Source organism: Cherax quadricarinatus, chromosome 62, assembly GCF_038502225.1.
Source record: "Cherax quadricarinatus isolate ZL_2023a chromosome 62, ASM3850222v1, whole genome shotgun sequence".
Classification (NCBI taxonomy): domain Eukaryota; kingdom Metazoa; phylum Arthropoda; class Malacostraca; order Decapoda; family Parastacidae; genus Cherax; species Cherax quadricarinatus.
In genome coordinates this window covers 2,061,885-2,088,220 of record NC_091353.1, presented here as the reverse complement: position 1 = coordinate 2,088,220, position 26,336 = coordinate 2,061,885, and the positions used below count along the sequence as shown (strand labels likewise).

Sequence of the window (26,336 nt, the reverse complement as noted above, 5' to 3'; positions counted from 1 at the left end):
GAGGATGTCCAAAAAATAAAGAACCTGAATAGATTCAAATTGGATAACATTACATTTAGAAAGTACAGTGGACCCCCGCATAACGATTACCTCCGAATGCGACCAATTATGTAAGTGTATTTATGTAAGTACGTTTGTACGTGTATGTTTGGGGGTCTGAAATGGACTAATCTACTTCACAATATTCCTTATGGGAATAAATTCGGTCAGTACTGGCACCTGAACATACTTATGGAGTGAAAAAATATCGTTAACCGGGGGTCCACTGTATATAGGAAAGTACTTGTTCAGTATCTGTGTTGTCAATGAGTGAGAGAAACTGCCAAGCAGGTCACAGGACAAATATATGAATGAGAATGACCAGTAGGCCTACTTCAGTACCCCTCCATTTCCATGTTTTGATGTTCCCATTTGTGTATGTCAAATATAATTTTAAAATTGTGCAGCATATATTCATATGCATTAGTATATCCTATCTAAAAAAACTGAAGAAATAATAAAATAAAAAATAATTGTGAACATTTATCCAGATAAGTTGTAATATAAAATACCACATTTCTTGACCAAATTATAGCAAACAAATAGGAACCCACTAGGCCTACTGCAAATTATAGCAAATAGAAACCCACTAAATAACAGCAGACAAATAGGGACCTTAGTCTAAACCTACACCAAATTATAGACAAATAGGGACCACTAAGCCTACACCAAATTATAGCAGACAAATAGGGGCCCACTAAGCCTACACCAAATTATAACAGATAAATAGGAACCACTAAATGATCATAAGGCATGAAGCAGTCTTTAACATGAAGTATTGCATAAATCTGATAGAAGATGGAGTTAGTCTCAGCTCTTTCATCCTCTTCAGATGGAATTTGATCTGTCTGCTACTTACACACTGTTGTAAAAGGTACAGTAACACTGAAAAGATGTCATTGTTGACACTTGTGTACAGCTCATGACATATATTGCAAGAAACATTTTGCCATTACTGAATATCTCAGACTGCAGTATCATGGTGAAGTGTTTCTTGCAATAAATGTCATGAACTGTACACACGTGTCAACAGTGACATCTTTTCAGTGTTACTGTACCTTTTACAACAGTGTGTAATTAGCAGACAGACCAAATTCCATCTGAAGAGGATGAAAGAGCTGAGACTAACTCCATCTTCTATCAGATCTATGCAACACTCCATCGTAAAGACTGCTTCATGCCTTATGATCATTTAGTGTATAGGCTTAGTGGTCCCTATTTGTCTGTTATAATTTGGTGTAGGCTTAGTGGGTCCCTATTTGTCTGCTATAATTTGGTGTATGTTCATTGGGTCCCTATTTGTCTATATTCATAATCTGATGTAGGCTTAGTGGGTCCCTATTTATCTGCTATAATTTGGTGTAGGCTTAGTGGGTCCCTATTTGTCTGCTGTAATTTGGTGTAGGCTTAGTGGGTCCCTATTTGTCTACTGCAATTTGGTGTAGGCTTAGTGGGTCCCTATTTGTCTACTGCAATTTGGTGTAGGCTTAGTGGGTCCCTATTTGACTGCTATATTTGGTCAAGAAATGTGGTATTGTATATTACAACTGATCTGAGGTTCTTTTTATTTTTTTAACACACCAGCCATCCTCTACAGAGGCAGGGGGACCTGAAAAAGAAGTGACACTTTCACCATCACTCACTCCACCATTGTCTTGCCAGAGATGCAATGACATTACAGCTCAGATACCTGTTCAAAGTGCAAATATTCCAACCCCTTCTTCAGAGTGCAGGTACTGTACTTCCTACCTCCAGGACTCAAGCCTGGCTAACTGGTTTCCCTGTATTCCTACATAAATGTTACCTTGCTCACACTCGAACAGCACAAAGTCATAAAAACCACTTGCCTCCACTCAATCCTATCTAACATGCTCTACCTACCTGAAGGGTGTTCTGGGGATCAACGTCCCCGCAGCCCAGTCCACGATCAGGCTGTAGGGAACTGCTGGATATCCAAGCCTTTCACATATAAAACTTCCTTTACTCTCTCCCTCCAACCTTTTCTAGAGTGACCCCTGCCCTGCCTTTCCTCCATTACAGATTTATATGCCTTCCAAGTCACCCTATTTTGCTCCAGTCTTTCTAAATGTTCGAACCACCTCAATAACCTCTCTTCAGCCCTCTGCATAATACTTTCAGTAACCTTGCAACTCATCTTAATCTCCAAACAACGAATTCTTTTCATAATATTTACACTGCACATTTCCCTCAGACATGACATCTCCACTTCCTCCAGCCTCCTCCTTGCTGCAACATTTACAACCCATACATCACACCCATATTTTTCTTCAGTAAATTTTATTTAAAATACAGTGGACCCCCAGATTATGAAATTATTCCATTCCAGGGAGAATGACTTATCCCGAATCTGACTTATTCCAAATTAATTTTCCCCATAAGAAATAATGGAAATCAATTAATCCGTTTCAGACAGCCAAAAGTATTAAAAAAATGTTTTCTACATGAAACATACATTTACCTACACAGAAAACAATGATACATGAAGAATAGTGATAATAACATCAAACTTACCTTTACTGAAGACATGGTGATGTATGGAAGACGGGAGGAGGGGAGAGGATGGAGGAGTTTACAATTGTTTGGAAGGGAAATCCACCCCATAAAGACTTCAGGTACCTGGGTTACTTCCCTCCTTTGTTTTTTAATGCCACTAAGACCAGCTTGAGAGTCGCTGGACCCCTGTTGCTCAAAAAAGTTTTCCAGACAGGTCTGTTTCTGGCATATATTAGGAATTGTGCTGGGAGAGAGAACAAGATAGTCCTTCAATATCACACTAATATCAGCTCTACGGCTTATTTATCTAGCACAATTCATCTGACATAATAAACAATATTAATAACACAGAAACATGACATACTCTAGAATGAATAAAATACGTCATTAAGTATGTCACAAGTGTTGCTGTGTTATTGTTGTTGGGTGTATAAGGGCCACTGAGACATAAACCGTACATAGCGGTGGTGGAGGTGGCAGCAACAGTAGAGACTAGAGACGGCAGTGTTGTTAGTCACCCTATATAACTCCAACAACATTGGAGGAGTTAGGTTCATGCTGCCCTTTTTCTATCGATTAAGTTAATGCTACACTTTATCACTGGCTGGCACTATAACCTTTATAGACTCCTGCTGTTTAGTATCATACATATTGCAGAATCACTGAAAAAGGCACATTCTCCCCTCTCTCTCTCTCAGCCCTTTACCAAAGGGCTGACTGGCATTAGAAGCTTTCTTTGGGCCCATGGTGGCTTATTTAGCAGTTACAAGCACTAAAAAGAATGGAATAATACAAAATGTATTGTATGAATGCGTGGGATCGTCGTCCTCGCTGGCTGGTAAACAATGGCACACTGGGCAGATCAGGCCCCAACACGAATGACTTATACCGAGTTCAGTGATGTTCACCGAGCCAATATTTTGACGCAAAAATTTTATTTATTCCAATTATTACTTATTCTGGTGACTTCTTAATCCGGGGGTCCACTGTAAACCGACACATATGGAACTAGTAACAGAAATATATTTTATTGAAATAACAGCAGGTATGTATACACCTTGTCAGTTAATAATAGTTACTGCCTGGCATGAGGTCATTGCAAGTGCATAAAAATGGTATTCAAGCAGGGAATTTTTATTTTTTGGCTGTTCCTCAAAATTATGCTCAGCGAATATTCATTAAGCAAGGGTCAACAGCAGTGTCCAGCCAGTCTGTCCTGCAAATTGACCAGGGGTTTGCATATGTCATATACAGTAAATCTTCAATTAAAGAGACCTTTAATTAACAGACTTTGGAAATATGGGTCAAAATCCACTGGGTCAAATGATTCTCAAACAATGGACAAAGCTTGTTAGGTATACACATTGTAGTTTCTTAAAGAGTGCTGGCATCACCACACACATTGTTATTGTTGGAGGACAGACAGGTACACTGCAGTGCTCTCTCTCACACACACACATTGTTGTTGGTAGAGGACAGTACACTGCAGTGCCCTTACACACTGTGTTGTTGTTGGAAGACAGACAGGTACACTGCAGTGCCCTCACACACACTGTTGTTGGTGTAGAACAGATAGGTACACGGAAGTGCCCTTACATACTGTTGTTAGTGGAGGACAGACAGGTACACTGCAGTGTCCTCACACACACTGTTGTTGGTAGTGGACAGACAGGTACACTGCAGTGCCCTCACATAACTGTTGTTAGTGGAGGACAGACAGGTACACTGCAGTGCCCTCACACACACACTGTTGTTGGTGAGGAGAAACAGGTACACTGCAGTGTCCTCACACACACACAATGTTGTTAGTGGAGGACAGACAGGTACATTGCAGTGTCCTCACACACACACTGTTGTTGGTGGAGAACAGACAGGTACACTGCAGTGTCCTCACACACACACTGTTGTTGGTGGAGGACAGACAGGTACACTGCAGTGTCCTCACACACACACTGTTGTTGGTGGAGAACAGACAGGTACACTGCAGTGTCCTCACACACACACTGTTGTTGGTGGAGGACAGACAGGTACACTGCAGTGTCCTCACACACACACACAGTTGTTGGTGGGGAACAGACAGGTACACTGCAGTGTCCTCACACACACACACACACACACTGTTGTTGGTTGAGAACAGACAGGTACACTGCAGTGTCCTCACACACACGCTGTTGTTGGTGGAGGACAGACAGGTACACTGCAGTGTCCTCACACACACACACTGTTGTTGGTGGAGAACAGACAGGTATACTGTAGTGTCCTCACACACACACTGTTGTTGGTGGAGGACAGACAGGTACACTGCAGTGTCCTCACATGCACACACTGCTGTTGGTGGAGAACAGACAGGTACACTGCAGTGTCCTCACACACACACACACAGTGTTGTTGGTTGAGAACAGACAGGTACACTGCAGTGTCCTCACACACACATGCACAGTGTTGTTGGTTGAGAACAGACAGGTACACTGCAGTGTCCTCACACACACACAGTGTTGTTGGTTGAGAACAGACAGGTACACTGCAGTGTCCTCTCACACACACACACACAGTGTTGTTGGTTGAGAACAGACAGGTACACTGCAGTGTCCTCACACACACACACAGTGTTGTTGGTTGAGAACAGACAGGTACACTGAAGTCTCCTCACACACACACAGTGTTGTTGGTAGAGGACAGACAGGTACACTGCAGTGCCCTCAAACTTACCATTTTGTTTTGTTCTCTTAATCCAAAATCAACTAACATTCATGCAAGTTTTTTTGTTACTAGATAACCTCAATGTAAAAATGCATTCCTAAATTTTATATGAGTTCTCAAATACCTAACGAGTTGAAATTTTTTTAAAAATTTCAAATACAGAATGCTAATGTGGTTTCTCTTCTGAATTCTCAAGATTTTATTATACATAAATTAAAATTCTGCCAGAAACCAAAGAGCATTATGCTTTCTCTGTTGTATGAGCTATCATGTGTCGTATTAAATGTGATTTTTTTGATAAAAATTTGAGACATATGGAACACTGAAGTGCTATTGCCTCTTGTGTATGAACTCTCTGATGAAGCATTAGATAGGATTTTTGTTTAAAATCTTTTAGACACTCTGAACAACGATACGGTTTCTCTTTTACATGAGCTTTCATGTGAAGGATTAGATTTGATTTATGTTTAAAATCTTTGAAACATTCCGAACACTGAAATAGCTGATCTCCCATATGAACTCTTTTGTGTCGTACTAAATGTGACTTTTTTGAAAAATCTTTTGAACACACTGGACACCGATAAGGCTTCTCTCCTGTATGAACTCTCATGTGCTGTTTTAAATTTTTTTTCCCTCTAAACTCCTTTAAGCATTCTGAACACTGAAATGGTTTCTCTCCAGTATGAGCTCTCATGTGTTGTACTAGAACAGATTTTTGTTTAAAGTCTTTGTGACACTCTGAACATTGATAAGGTTTCTCTCCTGTGTGAACTCTCATGTGTTGCATTAAATTTGAATTTTGTGAGAAGTGTTTTAGACACACTGAACACTGATATGGTTTCTCACCTGAATGTACTCTCATATGTTGCATTAAAGTTGATCTCTGTGAAAAATCTTTTAGACACCTTGAACATTTATAAGGTTTCTCTCCTGTGTGAACTCTTGTATGAAGTATCAGAGACGACTTCTGTGAAAATTCTTTTAAACACTCAGAACACTGATATGGTTTCTCTCCAGTATGAACTCTTGTGTGACGTATGAGTCGTGTTTTACTTGGAAAGTATTTCAAGCATTCCAAACACCGATGTGGTTTCTCTGTCATATCAGCCTTCACGTGATGCATCAGATCTGACTGTTGTGGAGTACTGCCGACACACTGAAAAAAAAACCAGTATCATTCCTGTATTAACTTACATGTGAAGTACTGGACTACATTAATTTAGAAAGTAATCTTGATATGGTTTTTCTCATGTATGAGGAAACAAAAAAATGTGGTTAAAATTTCAGTTTGTGCCCCAAAACACAAAATTAGGTGAAGTCTTCACATAAATAAGGTAAAACATTCACACTATTTCAAAATGTGATGTTAAGCTTCATGGACAGTTAAACCTGGCAACACGCAGGAGTGAGGTTCCTGGATGAGACGCAAGTCCTCAAGCCAGAAACAGACATTTCACATTAAATTACTTAAAAATTACTTGGCCATATATCATTACACATCATTCTAATATACCGAATCCAGGGGTAGTGTGGCCAGGAATAATCTAGTGATAGTGTGGCCAGTAACAATCAAGTGGTAGTGTGGCCAGTAACAATCTAGTGGTAGTGTGGCCAGTAACAATCAAGTGATAGTGTGCCAAACAATCAAGTGATAGTGTGCCAAGCAACAATCAAGTGGTAGTGTGGCCAGTAACAATCTACTGGTAGTGTGGCCAGTAACAATCTAGTGGTAGTGTGGCTGGAAACAATCAAGTGGTAGTGTGGCCAGTAACAATCAAGTGGTAATGTGGCCAGAAACAATCTAGTGGTAGTGTGGCCAGTAACAATCTAGTGGTAGTGTGGCCAGTAACAATCTAGTAGTACTGTGGCCAGTAACAATTTAGTGGTAGTGTGGCCAGTAACAATCAAGTGGTAGTGTGGCCAGTAACAATCTAGTGGTAGTGTGGCCAGTAACAATCAAGTGGTAGTTTAGTTAGTTTAATATGTTTATTATGCACCCCATACCCATCCTGTGGGCGGTAGTCAAAAGATTACAGAGGTACATAATTGGTCCAGGGACTGGACTCCAAAGTTTTGGTAGTGTGGCCAATAACAATCAAGTGGTAGTGTGGCCAGTAACAATCTAGTGGTAGTGTGGCCAGTAACAATCTAGTGGTAGTGTGGTAAGTAACAATCTAGTGGTAGTGTGGCCAGTGACAATCTAGTGGTAGTGTGGCCAGCAACAATCAAGTGGCAGTGTGCCCAGTAACAATCAAGTGGTAGTGTGCCCAATAACAATCGACTGTCAAGTGGTAGTGTGCCCAGTAACAATCAAGTGTCAAGTGGTAATGTGCCCAGTAACAATCAAGTGGTAGTGTGCCCAGTAACAATCAAGTGTCAAGTGGTAGTGTGCTCAGTAACAATAAAGTAGTGTGCCCAGTAACAATCAAGTGGAAGTGTGCCAAGTAACAATCAAGTGGTAGTGTGCCCAGTAACAATCAAGTGTCAAATGGTAGTGTGCCAGTAACAATCAAGTGTCAAGTGGTAGTGTGCTTAGTAACAATCAAGTGGTAGTGTTCCCAGTAACAATCAAGTGTCTAGTGGTAGTGTGACCAGTAACAATCAAGTGTCAAGTGGTAGTGTGCCTAGTAACAATCAAGTGGTAGCATGCCCAGTAACAATCAAGTGTCAAGTGGTAGTGTGCCCAGAAACAATAAAGTTGCAGTGTGCCCAGTAACAATCAAGTGGTAGTGTGCCAAGCAACAATCATGTGGTAGTGTGACAATCAAGTGGTAGTGTGACAATCAAGTGGTAGTGTGCCAAGCAACATACAAGTGGCAATGTGCCAAACAACAATCAAGTGGTAGTTTGCCAATCAAGTGGTAGTGTACCAAGCAACAATCAAGTGGTAGTGCACCAAACAATCAAGTGGTAGTGTGCCAAACAACAATCAAGTGGTAGTGTGCAAGCAACGATCAAGTGGTAGTGTGCCAAACAATCAAGTGGCAGTGTGCCAAGCAACAATCAAGTGGTAGTGTGCCAAACAATCAAGTGGCAGTGTGCCAAGCAACAATTTTGTGGTAGTGTGCCAAACAATCAAGTGGTAGTGTGCCAAAGAACAATCAAGTGGTAATGTGCCAAACAATCAAGTGATTGTGTGCCAAGCAACAATCAGTGGTAGTGTGCCAAACAACAATCAAATAGTAGTGTGCCAAACAACAATTAAGTGGTAGTGTGCCAAACAACAATCAAGTGGCAGTGTGTGAAGCAACAATCAAGTGGTAGTGTGCCAAACAATCAAGTGGTAGTGTGCCAAACAATCAAGTGGCAGTGTGTGAAGCAACAATCAAGTGGTAGTGTGCCAAACAATCAAGTGGTAGTGTGCCAAACAACAATCAAGTGGTACTGTGCCAAACAACAATCAAGTGGTAGTGCACCAAACAATCAAGTGGTAGTGTGCCAAACAACAATCAAGTGGTAGTGTGTGAAGCAACAATCAAGTGGTAGTGTGCCAAACAATCAAGTGGTAGTGTGCCAAACAACAATCAAGTGGTACTGTGCCAAACATACAAGCAGTGAATATCAACAAAACCTCAATAAGCAATGTTCAAAAACAGCTGCAGTAAAAATATTGCATAATTAAATCAAGTGTATTAGAAAGCAGGAGAATTCTGAATTCCAACTGTACATGTTGAAGCCATACTAGCGAGGATGTTGAAGCCATACTAGCAAGGATGTTGAAGCCATACTAGCGAGGATGTTGAAGCCATACTAGCGAGGATGTTGAAGCCATACTAGCAAGGATGTTGAAGCCATACTAGCGAGGATGTTGAAGCCATACTAGCGAGGATGTTGAAGCCATACTAGCAAGGATGTTGAAGCCATACTAGCAAGGATGTTGAAGCCATACTAGCGAGGATGTTGAAGCCATACTAGCAAGGATGTTGAAGCCATACTAGCAAGGATGTTGAAGCCATACTAGCAAGGATGTTGAAGCCATACTAGCAAGGATGTTGAAGCCATACTAGCAAGGATGTTGAAGCCATACTAGCAAGGATGTTGAAGCCATACTAGCGAGGATGTTGAAGTCATACTAGCGAGGATGTTGAAGCCATACTAGCAAGGATGTTGAAGCCATACTAGCAAGGATGTTGAAGCCATACTAGCAAGGATGTTGAAGCCATACTAGCAAGGATGTTGAAGCCATACTAGCAAGGATGTTGAAGCCATACTAGCAAGGATGTTGAAGCCATACTAGCAAGGATGTTGAAGTCATACTAGCAAGGATGTTGAAGCCATACTAGCAAGGATGTTGAAGCCATACTAGCAAGGATGTTGAAGCCATACTAGCAAGGATGTTGAAGCCATACTAGCAAGGATGTTGAAGCCATACTAGCAAGGATGTTGAAGCCATACTAGCAAGGATGTTGAAGTCATACTAGCAAGGATGTTGAAGCCATACTAGCAAGGATGTTGAAGCCATACTAGCAAGGATGTTGAAGTCATACTAGCAAGGATGTTGAAGCCATACTAGCAAGGATGTTGAAGCCATACTAGCAAGGATGTTGAAGCCATACTAGCAAGGATGTTGAAGCCATACTAGCAAGCATGTTGAAGCCATACTAGCAAGGATGTTGAAGCCATACTAGCAAGGATGTTGAAGTCATACTAGCAAGGATGTTGAAGCCATACTAGCAAGGATGTTGAAGCCATACTAGCAAGGATGTTGAAGCCATACTAGCAAGGATGTTGAAGCCATACTAGCAAGGATGTTGAAGCCATACTAGCAAGGATGTTGAAGCCATACTAGCAAGGATGTTGAAGTCATACTAGCAAGGATGTTGAAGCCATACTAGCAAGGATGTTGAAGCCATACTAGCAAGGATGTTGAAGCCATACTAGCAAGGATGTTGAAGCCATACAAGCAAGGATGTTGAAGCCATACTAGCAAGGATGTTGAAGCCATACTAGCAAGGATGTTGTAGCCATACTAGCAAGGATGTTGAAGCCATACTAGCAAGGATGTTGAAGCCATACTAGCAAGGATGTTGAAGTCATACTAGCAAGGATGTTGAAGCCATACTAGCAAGGATGTTGAAGCCATACTAGCAAGGATGTTGAAGCCATACTAGCAAGGATGTTGAAGCCATACAAGCAAGGATGTTGAAGCCATACTAGCAAGGATGTTGAAGTCATACTAGCAAGGATGTTGAAGCCATACTAGCAAGGATGTTGAAGCCATACTAGCAAGGATGTTGAAGTCATACTAGCAAGGATGTTGAAGCCATACTAGCAAGGATGTTGAAGCCATACTAGCAAGGATGTTGAAGCCATACTAGCAAGGATGTTGAAGCCATACTAGCAAGGATGTTGAAGCCATACTAGCGAGGATGTTGAAGCCATACTAGCAAGGATGTTGAAGCCATACTAGCAAGGATGTTGAAGCCATACTAGCAAGGATGTTGAAGCCATACTAGCAAGGATGTTGAAGCCATACTAGCAAGGATGTTGAAGCCATACTAGCGAGGATGTTGAAGCCATACTAGCAAGGATGTTGAAGCCATACTAGCAAGGATGTTGAAGCCATACTAGCGAGGATGTTGAAGCCATACTAGCAAGGATGTTGAAGCCATACTAGCGAGGATGTTGAAGCCATAATAGCGAGGATGTTGAAGCCATACTAGCGAGGATGTTGAAGCCATACTAGCAAGGATGTTGAAGCCATACTAGCAAGGATGTTGAAGCCATAATAGCAAGGATGTTGAAGCCATACTAGCAAGGATGTTGAAGCCATACTAGCAAGGATGTTGAAGCCATACTAGCAAGGATGTTGAAGCCATACTAGCAAGGATGTTGAAGCCATACTAGCGAGGATGTTGAAGCCATACTAGCAAGGATGTTGAAGCCATACTAGCAAGGATGTTGAAGCCATACTAGCGAGGATGTTGAAGCCATACTAGCAAGGATGTTGAAGCCATACTAGCAAGGATGTTGAAGCCATACTAGCAAGGATGTTGAAGCCATACTAGCAAGGATGTTGAAGCCATACTAGCAAGGATGTTGAAGCCATACTAGCAAGGATGTTGAAGCCATACTAGCAAGGATGTTGAAGCCATACTAGCAAGGATGTTGAAGCCATACTAGCAAGGATGTTGAAGCCATACTAGCAAGGATGTTGAAGCCATACTAGCAAGGATGTTGAAGCCATACTAGCAAGGATGTTGAAGTCATACTAGCAAGGATGTTGAAGCCATACTAGCAAGGATGTTGAAGCCATACTAGCAAGGATGTTGAAGCCATACTAGCAAGGATGTTGAAGCCATACTAGCAAGGATGTTGAAGCCATACTAGCAAGGATGTTGAAGCCATACTAGCAAGGATGTTGAAGCCATACTAGCAAGGATGTTGAAGCCATACTAGCAAGGATGTTGAAGCCATACTAGCAAGGATGTTGAAGCCATACTAGCAAGGATGTTGAAGCCATACTAGCAAGGATGTTGAAGCCATACTAGGATGTTGAAGCCATACTAGCAAGGATGTTGAAGCCATACTAGCAAGGATGTTGAAGCCATACTAGCAAGGATGTTGAAGCCATACTAGCAAGGATGTTGAAGCCATACTAGCAAGGATGTTGAAGCCATACTAGCAAGGATGTTGAAGCCATACTAGCAAGGATGTTGAAGCCATACTAGCAAGGATGTTGAAGCCATACTAGCGAGGATGTTGAAGCCATACTAGCAAGGATGTTGAAGCCATACTAGCAAGGATGTTGAAGCCATACTAGCAAGGATGTTGAAGCCATACTAGCAAGGATGTTGAAGCCATACTAGCGAGGATGTTGAAGCCATACTAGCAAGTATGTTGAAGCCATACTAGTGAGGATGTTGAAGCCATACTAGCAAGGATGTTGAAGCCATACTAGCAAGGATGTTGAAGCCATACTAGCGAGGATGTTGAAGCCATACTAGCAAGGATGTTGAAGCCATACTAGCAAGGATGTTGAAGCCATATAGCGAGGATGTTGAAGCCATACAAGTATGTTGAAGCCATACTAGCAAGTATGTTGAAGTCATACTAGCGAGGATGTTGAAGCCATACTAGCAAGGATGTTGAAGCCATACTAGCAAGGATGTTGAAGCCATACTAGCAAGGATGTTGAAGCCATACTAGCAAGGATGTTGAAGCCATACTAGCGAGGATGTTGAAGCCATACTAGCAAGGATGTTGAAGCCATACTAGCAAGGATGTTGAAGCCATACTAGCAAGGATGTTGAAGCCATACTAGCAAGGATGTTGAAGCCATACTAGCAAGGATGTTGAAGCCATACTAGCGAGGATGTTGAAGCCATACTAGCAAGGATGTTGAAGCCATACTAGCCATACTAGCAAGGATGTTGAAGCCATACTAGCTAAGGATGTTGAAGCCATACTAGCCAGGATGTTGAAGCCATACTAGCAAGGATGTTGAAGCCATACTAGCAAGGATGTTGAAGCCATACTAGCAAGGATGTTGAAGCCATACTAGCAAGGATGTTGAAGCCATACTAGCAAGGATGTTGAAGCCATACTAGCAAGGATGTTGAAGCCATACTAGCGAGGATGTTGAAGCCATACTAGCAAGGATGTTGAAGCCATACTAGCAAGGATGTTGAAGCCATACTAGCAAGGATGTTGAAGCCATACTAGCAAGGATGTTGAAGCCATACTAGCAAGGATGTTGAAGCCATACTAGCAAGGATGTTGAAGCCATACTAGCAAGGATGTTGAAGCCATACTAGCAAGGATGTTGAAGCCATACTAGCAAGGATGTTGAAGCCATACTAGCAAGGATGTTGAAGCCATACTAGCAAGGATGTTGAAGCCATACTAGCAAGGATGTTGAAGCCATACTAGCAAGGATGTTGAAGCCATACTAGCAAGGATGTTGAAGCCATACTAGCAAGGATGTTGAAGCCATACTAGCAAGGATGTTGAAGCCATACTAGCAAGGATGTTGAAGCCATACTAGCAAGGATGTTGAAGCCATACTAGCAAGGATGTTGAAGCCATACTAGCAAGGATGTTGAAGCCATACTAGCAAGGATGTTGAAGCCATATACTAGTCATACTAGCAAGGATGTTGAAGCCATACTAGCAAGGATGTTGAAGCCATACTAGCAAGGATGTTGAAGCAAGGATGTTGAAGCCATACTAGCGAGGATGTTGAAGCCATACTAGCGAGGATGTTGAAGCCATACTGTTGAAGCCATACTAGCAAGGATGTTGAAGCCATACTAGCGAGGATGTTGAAGTCATACTAGCGAGGATGTTGAAGCCATACTAGCAAGGATGTTGAAGCCATACTAGCAAGGATGTTGAAGCCATACTAGCAAGGATGTTGAAGCCATACTAGCGAGGATGTTGAAGTCATACTAGCGAGGATGTTGAAGCCATACTAGCGAGGATGTTGAAGTCATACTAGCGAGGATGTTGAAGCCATACTAGCGAGGATGTTGAAGCCATACTAGCGAGGATGTTGAAGCCATACTAGCGAGGATGTTGAAGCCATACTAGCGAGGATGTTGAAGCCATACTAGCGAGGATGTTGAAGCCATACTAGCGAGGATGTTGAAGCCATACTAGCGAGGATGTTGAAGCCATACTAGCAAGGATGTTGAAGCCATACTAGCAAGGATGTTGAAGCCATACTAGCAAGGATGTTGAAGCCATACTAGCAAGGATGTTGAAGCCATACTAGCAAGGATGTTGAAGCCATACTAGCAAGGATGTTGAAGCCATACTAGCGAGGATGTTGAAGTCATACTAGCGAGGATGTTGAAGCCATACTAGCGAGGATGTTGAAGCCATACTAGCGAGGATGTTGAAGCCATACTAGCAAGGATGTTGAAGCCATACTAGCAAGGATGTTGAAGCCATACTAGCAAGGATGTTGAAGCCATACTAGCAAGGATGTTGAAGCCATACTAGCAAGGATGTTGAAGCCATACTAGCAAGGATGTTGAAGCCATACTAGCAAGGATGTTGAAGCCATACTAGCAAGGATGTTGAAGTCATACTAGGAAGGATGTTGAAGCCATACTAGCAAGGATGTTGAAGCCATACTAGCAAGGATGTTGAAGCCATACTAGCGAGGATGTTGAAGCCATACTAGCAAGGATGTTGAAGCCATACTAGCAAGGATGTTGAAGCCATACTAGCAAGGATGTTGAAGCCATACTAGCAAGGATGTTGAAGCCATACTAGCGAGGATGTTGAAGCCATACTAGCGAGGATGTTGAAGCCATACTAGCAAGGATGTTGAAGCCATACTAGCAAGGATGTTGAAGCCATACTAGCAAGGATGTTGAAGCCATACTAGCAAGGATGTTGAAGCCATACTAGCAAGGATGTTGAAGTCATACTAGCAAGGATGTTGAAGCCATACTAGCAAGGATGTTGAAGCCATACTAGCAAGGATGTTGAAGCCATACTAGCGAGGATGTTGAAGCCATACTAGCAAGGATGTTGAAGCCATACTAGCAAGGATGTTGAAGCCATACTAGCAAGGATGTTGAAGCCATACTAGCAAGGATGTTGAAGCCATACTAGCGAGGATGTTGAAGCCATACTATCGAGGATGTTGAAGCCATACTAGCAAGGATGTTGAAGCCATACTAGCAAGGATGTTGAAGCCATACTAGCGAGGATGTTGAAGCCATACTAGCGAGGATGTTGAAGCCATACTAGCGAGGATGTTGAAGCCATACTAGCGAGGATGTTGAAGTCATACTAGCAAGGATGTTGAAGCCATACTAGCAAGGATGTTGAAGCCATACTAGCAAGGATGTTGAAGCCATACTAGCAAGGATGTTGAAGCCATACTAGCGAGGATGTTGAAGCCATACTAGCAAGGATGGTGAAGCCATACTAGCAAGGATGTTGAAGCCATACTAGCAAGGATGTTGAAGCCATACTAGCAAGGATGTTGAAGCCATACTAGCAAGGATGTTGAAGCCATACTAGCAAGGATGTTGAAGCCATACTAGCAAGGATGTTGAAGCCATACTAGCGAGGATGTTGAAGCCATACTAGCAAGGATGTTGAAGCCATACTAGCGAGGATGTTGAAGCCATACTAGCAAGGATGTTGAAGCCATACTAGCAAGGATGTTGAAGCCATACTAGCAAGGATGTTGAAGCCATACTAGCAAGGATGTTGAAGCCATACTAGCAAGGATGTTGAAGCCATACTAGCAAGGATGTTGAAGCCATACTAGCGAGGATGTTGAAGCCATACTAGCAAGGATGTTGAAGCCAAACTGGCAAAGATGTTGAGGGCACCTTGAAATATTACACAATATACATAACAATCAACATGTTAGGTTAATGTGGCGTGTTCTGCAACACTGCGTTGTATCTGCAGCAACTTTACCACTTACATGAGCTTTATGGTAGTGGGTGTTGGTAGTGCAAGGCTAATTCTTCATATAACAGAACAGGCTGCAAAAGAAATAATAACAGATTAGCAGGATTTAATTCACTGCTTTCAATACATGCTTAGTTTACACTTTCAGATGTACTTATACATTCCTTGTATGATACATACAGTCATCTCTCACTTAACCCTTCCAGGGTCCAGACCCTTGATCTGAAACTTGTCCACAGGGTTCAATAATTTAAAAAAAAAAATTATTTTTTCTCATGAAATGGTAGAGAATCTTTTCCTGGAGGTAATACAACAAAAAGTATGAAATTTGATGGAAAACTGATGAAATTATGCAGGCAAATTTTGCAGCGTCAGCGATATTTACGCATCAGCAATTTTGCCCACTCTGACTCCCATTTTAGGCCAATTACATTATTCCTAGTACAGTGGACCCCCGCATAACGCTATTAATCCGTTCCTGAGAGCTCAATGTTATGCGAAATTATCGTTATGCGAATTAATTTTCCCCATAAGAAATAATGGAAATCAAATTAATCCGTGCAAGACACCCAAAAGTATGAAAAAAAAAAAATTTTACCACATGAAATATTAATTTTAATACACACAAACTTAAGAAAACATGCACAGTTACATGACACTTACCTTTATTGAAGATGTGGTGATGATTGATGGGATGGGAGGAGGGGAGACTGGATGGTTTTAGTGTTTAGAAGGGGAATCCCCTTCCAATAGGACTTGAGGTGTCAAGTCCTTTTCCGGGGTTGCTTCCCTTCTTCTTTTAATGCCACTAGGACCAGCTTCAGTCACTGGACTTCTGTCGCACAACACATCTGTCCATAGTGGCCTGTACCTCTCGTTCCTTTAAGACTTTCCTAAAGTGTTTCACAACAGTGTCAGTGTAATAGTCACCAGCACGGCTTGCAATAGCTGTCTGAGGGTGATTTTCATCCATGAAGGTTTGCACTTCAAGCCACTTTGCACAGATTTCCTTAATCTTTGAAGTAGACAACTTCTTCAATTTCTCTCCCCTCCTCTCCGAAGCATTGGCACACATGAGAAGAGTAAGCCTGTCTTTCATAGGCTTATGTCCTGGGAGTGCCTTTTCCTCCTGAGTAATGTAGGTCCTGCTTGGCATTTTCTTCCAAAACAGGCCTGTTTCGTCACAATTAAACACTTGTTCCAGTTTCAGTCCTTCACTGTCTATGTACTCCTTGAATTCATGCACATATTTTTCAGCTGCTTTTTGGTCCGAACTGGCAGCCTCACCATACCTTATCACACTATGTATGCCACTACGCCTCTTAAATCTCTCAAACCAACCTTTGCTGGCCTTAAATTCACTCGCATCAACACTACTTGCAGGCATTTTTCTAATTAAATCCTTGTGCAACTTCCTAGCCTTTTCACATATGATCGCTTGAGAGATGCTATCGCCTGCTATCTGTTTTTCGTTTACCCACACCAATAACAGTCTCTCAACATCTTCTATCACTTGCGATCTCTGTTTCGAAAGCACAGTTAAACCTTTGGCAAGAACAGCTTCCTTGATTGCCGTTCTCTTGGACACAATAGAAGCGATGGTTGATTGGGGTTTACTATACAACCTGGCCAGCTCAGAGACACACACTCCACTTTCATACTTAGCAATGATCTCTTTCTTCATCTCCATAGTAATTCTCACCCTTATTCCTGTAGGGTTGGCACTAGAAGCTTTCTTGGGGCCCATGGTCACTTACTTTTCAGGTGAAATCACTATAAAAAGGCTGTAATAATATGAAATGTTCCAATTGTATGCTTGAATGTTACCGTGGAGGCTGGCTTGTAAACAATGCCACTGGCAGAACAAGTGAGGCTGGCTCAGGCCGCATGGACGTGTCTCAGACGAATCGCGTTGAGCAAATTTTTTAACACTATGCGAGGCAAAATTTTAGCGATAAAATGTATCGCTATCTCTGGGAGAACATCAGCAGAGCATGATCACGTCTGCTATCAACACTAGTAATGCTGCTGGTGTTGACACCATCTGTCTGGCTGAGTCAGCTGTCAGTCAGCCACCTGGCTCAGCTGATCGGGACTTCATACCTCCAAATGATGCTAGTCTTGCTGGGGTGGTACACAACATGCAGCTGTGCATAACAGTACTGGAGAAGCAACAATGGTGTTTGAAACAACAACTTGAGCACCATGAGGAAAAACTTACAGAGGTTGCAAATGAGTACATCAACCCACAGATTGTCAGCCATTATGAAAATGAGTGTGGTGATGATGAACAAACTGATGATTGAAGTGGTGTTAATAATTACAAAAACGATGAATCTGATAGTGGTGTTTACAATCACAGTGAAGATGATAAGGGCAGTGAAGACCATCATGATAGTCAACCTGATGAGTGTAATGTATTGATAGATACTGAGTGTGGAGATGACCCGGTTGTTGATAATGGTGTATGTATCACTGATCATAATGATGAGGGAAGTTATACATGTGATGATAGTGATGAGTGTAATAAAAGCGGAGAGGTGAGTGCGAAGGATAGTGTCACCTTCCATACATTCACAGACAAAGAGCGCAGTGACCTCTGTATACAAAGACTCCCAAGAGGTCTCACAAATGGAAGTGCACTTAGGAGACTCATGGATAAGGATAATACTGATGATATTGATATTGATTATGTCTGTTTGTTATTTAGTAAGATTTTTCATTTTGCTGAGAAATTGAATACTATCCCTGGACTTTTATAATGGAACCAAACTCGTATAAACTATCCATTTTAAATTGGAATATTGCATCACTTAGAAAAAGATTTTCTGACCTGCATCATAAAGTAACCACTGAATCCATTGATATTGTGTGTCTACAAGAGCGCAGAGTCCCTGAAAAATCCCATCCCCCTAAATTGCCATCGTTTGTTGCATATAACCTCAAATCTACTAATTCTTGTATTCTATATATTAAAAAATCACTTCCCCATCAACTTCTTGCACATAAGAAAACAGAGGGGCTACAGTATCACGGTGTTAGGATTTATATTGGGAACTCTGCTCTCAACATATTTAACTTGTATGCTCCTGTTGATAAGTTTAATTACTTGGAGCTCCCAACTTGTGCTCAGTCTGAACCTACTCTCATTATTGGTGATTATAATGCAAGACACAAAAGCATTGGAAACTCTCAGTTTGGTAATCGTAATGGCAATCAACTGTTGTCACTCTTAAACAGTCATGATAATGTGCAAATTGTAGGTGACCTTGAAACCACACATATCTATGGAGGTGTCCTTGATCGGTGCCTGGGCTTCAACATTACTTCTGCCAGCTGTGAGTCTTCCATTGTAACAGATATAGCGTCTGATCATTTCCCAAGGCTAACCTCTCTAGATATTGGTAATACTATTCTCCCTGGTGGGATATTAAAATGGAAACATCTTAATGTTTCCCCTGATCAACATGATGACTTTGTTGCACATGTGACTGACTGGTATAATTCCTATGAGTGTACCTCTGTCGAGACTTTTAACAATGACCTTGTGAGCGGTATTCAGAACTTCTTAGAGCTGCCTCTGAAACCTCCTACTACTCTAAATCTAAATGACTTCCATAATAATCATAAGTCTTATAAAAACCATACCTATTACAATGATTCTAAACTTCGAACATTGAAACATACTGCTCGCAGACTAGGCCTAGCCTATAGAAACCATCGTACCCCTGAAATGCTGAGCCTCTTCCAAACTGCCCTTGCTGCTGCCAGAGAGCGTATGACAGAGCTGCGGCAAACAGACTGGGAACAATTTGTCAATGGTCTCAATGCTCACACCCCACTTAGCTGGGCATGGAGGGACATAAATAGAATTAAGGGTAACAGAACTGGGCAGATCGCGCACCCTCATCCCTTGCATAGGGCAAATGAGTTAGTCAGTGCTTGGGCTGCTACATCTAGCTATGACAGTCTTCCCAGTACCACACAGGCAAAATTAATGGACAAATATGATGCAAGGGAGAGACTTGTTTGCTTTATGCTCAGCAAGGCAGATGACTGCAACATTCCTTTCACTAATTATGAACCTGATGCAGCACTAACTAAGGGCAACTCCACATCGCCTGGTGAGGATGGTATTACTTACAACATACTCAGATTGCTGTGTCGAGTACCAGGTAATCCTTTACTTGAATTATATAACAAGAGTTATGTCACTGGGGAGCTCCCTAAATCATGGACCAATAGCCTCATTATTCCCATTCCGAAGCCCAATCAACAAAACTCATTTCACCCAATATCCCTTACTATCTGCTTGTGTAAAACATTCGAAAGGATGTTTTTTAATCGTCTTATGCACAGAATTAAGGAATTCTTGTCACCCCGGTTGCATGGCTTCATGCATGGAAGGAGTGTGCATCATTGCATTACCACCTTTCTCACTCTGCACACTGACAGCTCATACACTACGTTCCTTGACCTTAAATCCGCTTTTGATGTAGCCAACCGACATGTAATCATTAGTGAACTTGCCAGAATGGATGTTGGAGGATGGCTTCTCCGCTGGATTAAAGGTTACCTGTCCAACAGAAAGTCGTCTGTGTTGTTCCAGGGACACAGAAGTGTAACTAAAGATTTTGATTTAGGAACCCCACAGGGAGGTGTGCTTAGTCCCACCCTTTTCAACATTTTGATTAATGCCTTACTTAATGCCATGCCTAGCCAGCCCCATCATTATATGGTTAGTTTTGCTGATGACATAATGATTCACACCACCGGATTCTCCAACACCCAAAACATTCTTAATCATGTACTAGCCTCGTGTCAGGACCTGGGGTTAATAATCTCAGGGGATAAAACAAAGATACTCAACAGGCGTCCTCCTCGGCAGAGAGGCACAGTTCGTCAGATCCAGTTGCATGATGAGTCTCTTCTAGAATATGTAAGCAGACACAGGTATCTAGGCTTTGAGGTTCCACTACGTGAACCTGTTGTCACGAGACTTTGTCGCCAATACAAAGAAAGGCTGAGAGCACTTAGAGTTGTGGTAGGTTTTCATCCCAGGTATGGAGCTAATGTTAAAATTGTGAAAATGATGTATCTTGCTTATATTAGATCATTGGTTGATTATGCAGCGCCACTACTTGCACTCGTGTCTGACTGGAAGCTTGGAGGGCTGGAAAAACTGCAAAACGAAGCAATGAGGATCATCCTAGGATGCCCTCGTACTGCCAAAATTTTAAATATGCGGAAAGAACTTAATATTCCAAGTATTAGAGATCGTGTTACTGAAAGAAATATCCTTATTGGGGTCAATATGCTTAGGCTAGCCCATTCAAACCCCTGCACAGAAGCCCTCCAAACTTTCCTCAGCACTGGTGAACATCCTTCCAGATGGATCGAAAAAACTGGAACCGACCTCCGCATGAACCAGCTACATGATCTATATCAAGTTAGACAACAGAGACATTTCCCTGCTCCATGGGATATTACCCCATTCCAAACTACCATTCCTCCATTTCCCCCCAAAACTCTTCTTAAATCACAACCAAAGCTTCGTCTTGAAGCCAAACATGATGCCTTAAGCTGTATTGATAACTTAGTCACACAGAACACTCTTTCACAAATTATTTACGTCGATGGTTCTGTTCACCAGTCCACTGGTGCAGCTGGTAGTGCTGCTGTTGTCACACAGAGTGATGGCTCTCATAAAGAAATTGGAGCACGCATCAATAACTGGGCCTCTACCCTTCAAACAGAACTGTTTGCCATACTCCTTGCACTCAAATGTGTCCATGTATCTAAGGTTGACACTTTAATTGTAACTGATTCTCTGTCATCCATAAATGCTCTCAACTCATTAAGTATAAATTGTGGCATGCTTGTGTCAGAAGCCAGACATAGGTATGGTAAGATTGTGGACAGTGGAGTCAGAGTGCACATGCTGTGGATTCCATCTCACATTGGTCTTCAGATGCATGACAGAACTGATAAATTGGCTAAGCTGCATGCTTTCAAAGAGGGGGTAGATTACAATCTTGGGTTGTCAGTTAGCAGTCTGAGAACAATAATACGAAAAGAACTTCAAATGAACTTTATTGACTTAAGACTTAGGGAGATTGACACAAGTCAGTCCATCTATCATCATTCCATCATGTAGGAGGAGCCACATGTCTATGGTGCATCCAACAAGATAAGCAGACTCTTGGATGTCATTACTGCCCGGCTCCAGCTGGGTTACAAGTATCTTTGGCAGGTTAAATCACCACCACCAGATGTAGACCAAACGAAATGTAAACTTTGCCAGATGGACTATTGTCACACCTTGCGTCATTATGTACTGGAGTGTGATCAAATTAATGAATTTAGAAACAACTCACTCAGAAATGTTCAAGAAATGGCAAAGCATTTTATCCACAGTGGTATATTGCAGACCATTCTGGAGAAATACCCTGATTTTGCTAGCTGTAAATAATGCATTACCATGTGTGTGTGTGTGTGTGTGTGTGTGTGTGTGTACTCACCTATTTGTACTCACCTATTTGTGGTTGCAGGGGTCGAGTCACAGCTCCTGGCCCCGCCTCTTCGCTGATTGCTACTAGGTCCTCTCTCTCCCTGCCCCATGAGCTCTATCATACCTCGCCTTAAAACTATGTATGGTTCCCGCCTCCACTACGTCACTTTCTAGGCTATTCCACGGCCTGACTACTCTATGACTGAAGAAATACTTCCTAACATCCCTTTGATTCATCTGAGTCTTCAACTTCCAATTGTGACCTCTTGTGTCTGTGTCCCTTCTCTGGAACATCCCGTCTTTGTCCACCTTGTCTATTCCGCGCAGTATTTTATATGTCGTTATCATGTCTCCCCTGACCCTCCTGTCCTCCAGTGTCGTCAGGCCGATTTCCCTCAACCTTTCTTCATAGGACAATCCCCGTAGCTCTGGGACTACTCTTGTTGCAAACCTTTGCACTTTCTCTAATTTCTTGACGTGCTTGACTAGGTGTGGATTCCAAACTGGTGCTGCATACTCCAGTATGGGCCTGACGTAAATGGTATACAGAGTCTTAAACGAATCCTTACTGAGGTATCGGAACGCTATCTGTAGGTTTGCCAGGCGCCCGTATGCTGCAGCAGTTATCTGATTGATGTGCGCCTCAGGAGATATGCTCGGTGTTATACTCACCCCCAGATCTTTTTCCTTGAGTGAGGTTTGCAGTCTTTGGCCATCTAAACTATATTGTGTCTGCGGTCTTCTTTGCCCTTCCCCAATCTTCATGACTTTGCATTTGGCAGGGTTAAATTCAAGGAGCCAGTTGCTGGACCAGGCTTGTAGCCTGTCCAGGTCTCTTTGTAGTCCTGCCTGATCCTCATCCGATTTGATTCTTCTCATTAACTTCGCATCATCTGCAAACAAGGACACTTCTGAGTCTATCCCTTCCGTTATGTCGTTCACATATACCAAGAACTGCACAGGTCCTAGGACTGACCCCTGTGGAACCCCGCTTGTCACAGGCGCCCACTCTGACACCTCGTCGCGTACCATGACTCGTTGTTGCTTCCCTGTCAGGTATTCTCTGATCCATTGCAGTGCCTTTCCTGTTATGTGTGCCTGATCCTCTAGCTTTTGAAGTAACCTCTTGTGAGGAACTGTGTCGAAGGCCTTCTTGCAGTCCAAAAATATGCAGTCGATCCACCCCTCTCTCTCTTGTCTTACTTCTGTCACCTTGTTAGGTAAGACACATATGCAACAGTTAGACAACTTTATTCGGAATAAAGTTGTCTAACTGTTGCATATGTGTCTTACCTAACAACCTGTTGGTATTGTATACCATTTTGATGTTCATTCTGTCACCTTGTCATAAAACTCTAGTAGGTTTGTGACACAGGATTTTCCTTCCCTGAAACTGTGCTGGTTGTCAATTATAACCAGCACGGTGTGTGCTGTGCGTGTGTGGGTGTGTGTGTGTGTGGGTGTGTGAGGGTGTGTGTGTGGGTGTTGGTGTGTGGGTGTTGGTGTGTGGGTGTTGGTGTGTGGGTGTTGGTGTGTGAGTGTGGGTGTGTGTGTGGGTGTGTGTGTGTGTGGATGTGCATCCTTGTGTGTATGCATATATTTGTACGCTCGTGTGCACATGTTCGTGCGTGCGCCCTGGTGTGTGTATGTGTGTGTGCGTGCGCTAGTGTGGGTGTATGATCCACTTAATATTTGTATTTATAACTCAATACAATTGTGACCAGGTGTGGACGTATCAGTGGTTCATTACTTTGTAATTTGTTCATGACTGTAACCATGTATAGGAGTGAGGCTGATTCATTACCTCTGTAACTTGCCATGATTGTGACCAGATCTACCTGGAGTTCATTACCTTTGTAACTAGTTCAGCTATCATAACTTTGGGGTCCAGTCACTGGACCCATTATGTACCTTTGTAATCTTTTGACTACCGCCCACAGGATGGGTATGGGGTGCATAATATATTAAACTAAAGTGTGTGTGTGTGTGTGTGTGTGTGTGTGTGTGTGTGTGTGTGTGTGTGTGTGTATGTGTGTGAGTGTTTGTGTGTGTGTATATGTGTGTGTGTCTGTCTGTGTCTGTGTGTCTGTGTGTCTGTGCGTCTGTGCGTGTGTGTGTCTGTGCGTCTGTGTGTCTGTGTGTCTGTCTGTGTCTGTGTGTGTGTGTGTACTCACCTATTTGTGGTTGTGTGCGTGCGTGCGTGTGTGTGTGTGTGTGTGTGTGTGTGTGTGTGTGTGTGTGTGTGTGTGTGTGTGTGTGTGTGTGTGTGTGTGTGTGTGTGTGTGTGTGTGTGTGTGTGTGTCTCAACAATCAATATTTGCACCAATAACTTATTACAGTTGTGACCGGGTGTGGAAGTGTGAATTGCTCATTACACTATAATTTGTTCATGATTGTAGCCATGTATAAACGTAAGTAACCATTCTTACAGAATTCATTACCTTTGTAACTTGTGAGCTCATTACCTTTGTACCTAGTTCAGCTATCAAAACTTTGGGGGCCCAGTCCCTGGACCCATTACGTACCTCTGTAATCTGTAAATACCTTTGTAACTTGTCATGATTGTGACCAGACCTACCTGGAGTTCATTACCTTTGTAAATTTTGAGTTCATTACCTCTGTAACTTGCTCAGCTATCAAAACTTTGGAGTCCAGTCCCTGGACCAATTATGTACCTCTGTAATCTTTTGACTACCACCCACAGGATGGGTATGGGGTGCATAATAAACATATTAAACTAACTATGCAGATTTAACACTATGCGATGCCAACGTTATGCGGGGGTCCACTGTATTACTTCTGTTTTATTGATTGAGCAGAAGAAACTGCCCAGTCAACTATTTCAACTACCCAATAAGGTGATCAGAAATTGGTAATTTGGCCAATTTCACACAAAGTTCAAAATACAGTGGTACCCCGAGTTTCGAACTTTCTTCGTTCCAGAAGGCTGTTCGAGTGCCATTATCAAACGAATTTGTTCCCTTAGGGAATAATGTAAATTAGATTAGTCCATTTCAGACCCCAAAAAATACACTTACAAAAGCACTTACAATAATACACTTACATAACTGGTCGAGTTGGGAGCAGTTCGAAACTCGGGGTACCACTCTATTCCAATTTCAAAACAGGGTCCAGAATAAACATTGCAGGTATTCCTGGCACTAAAATAACATTTCCTCTATTTATTAGTTACAAGTCTAGGCTTTACTGATGAATTCCATTTTGATTTTTTATTCACATAAAGAATTTTTATTAACACCAAAAAATAGAAGATTTACTGTTATGCAATACTGTAATAATTGTATAAATAATATCAGCACATTCGTGAATGCACATTAGACCCACCAGCTGACATGTATTGGATGCGTCACATCATTTGTTTACTCTTGAACATCAGCAAAATTCGAACATTTCTGCTACTTTGAGCACGGTTTCAAGCCATTTTCTGTACTAAAACCAATCAAAATCATCTCTACTTCTGTAATATATATTCCATTCTATCAAATGAGATCAAGAAACTTTGAATACAACAGTAAAAAACATACAAAAATACACCACAAAGTCGCTGTTTTAATCCAAAAGCATGGTCCCAGTTTTTTTCTCATTATGCACTGCATGATGCAGGATTTGTTTTATATGGTGCACACTTACTACATAGATGCATTCTTTCATATCTAGGCCCAAATTTACTTTTCACACCTTATCCAAGTGAGCTGAGCTCATGGCATAGAACTATGGCTTGAACTCAGGCTTCAAAGCCTCATTAACCCTCAAAGGGTTAATACTGATACATCAATGTTCTTACTGACCTCACACATTAATACTGATACATCAATGTTCTTACTGACCTCACACATTAATACTGATACATCAGTGTTCTTACTGACCTCACACATTAATACTGATACATCAATGTTCTTACTGACCTCACACATCAGTGTTCTTACTAACCTCACACATTAATACTGATACATCAATGTTCTTACTGACCTCACACATTAATACTGATACATCAATGTTCTTACTGACCTCACACATTAATACTGATACATCAATGTTCTTACTGACCTCACACATCAATGTTCTTACTGACCTCACACATTAATACTGATACATCAGTGTTCTTACTGACCTCACACATTAATACTGATACATCAATGTTCTTACTGACCTCACACATCAATACAAC

General features: G+C 41.9%; 1 protein-coding gene across 1 annotated transcript; it reads right to left on the bottom strand.

Moving 5' to 3' along the window:
• Positions 1 to 939: 939 nt before the first annotated feature.
• LOC128687308 (zinc finger protein 271-like) lies at positions 940 to 26,082 on the bottom strand. Its single transcript, XM_070098298.1, has 2 exons — positions 25,957 to 26,082; positions 940 to 6,409 (listed from the first exon to the last, which is right to left on the bottom strand). The coding sequence occupies exons 1-2, from the start codon at positions 26,080 to 26,082 to the stop codon at positions 5,495 to 5,497; spliced, it is 1,041 nt and encodes a 346-aa protein (XP_069954399.1). The 3' UTR covers positions 940 to 5,494.
• Between the last annotated feature and the right edge of the window lie 254 nt (positions 26,083 to 26,336).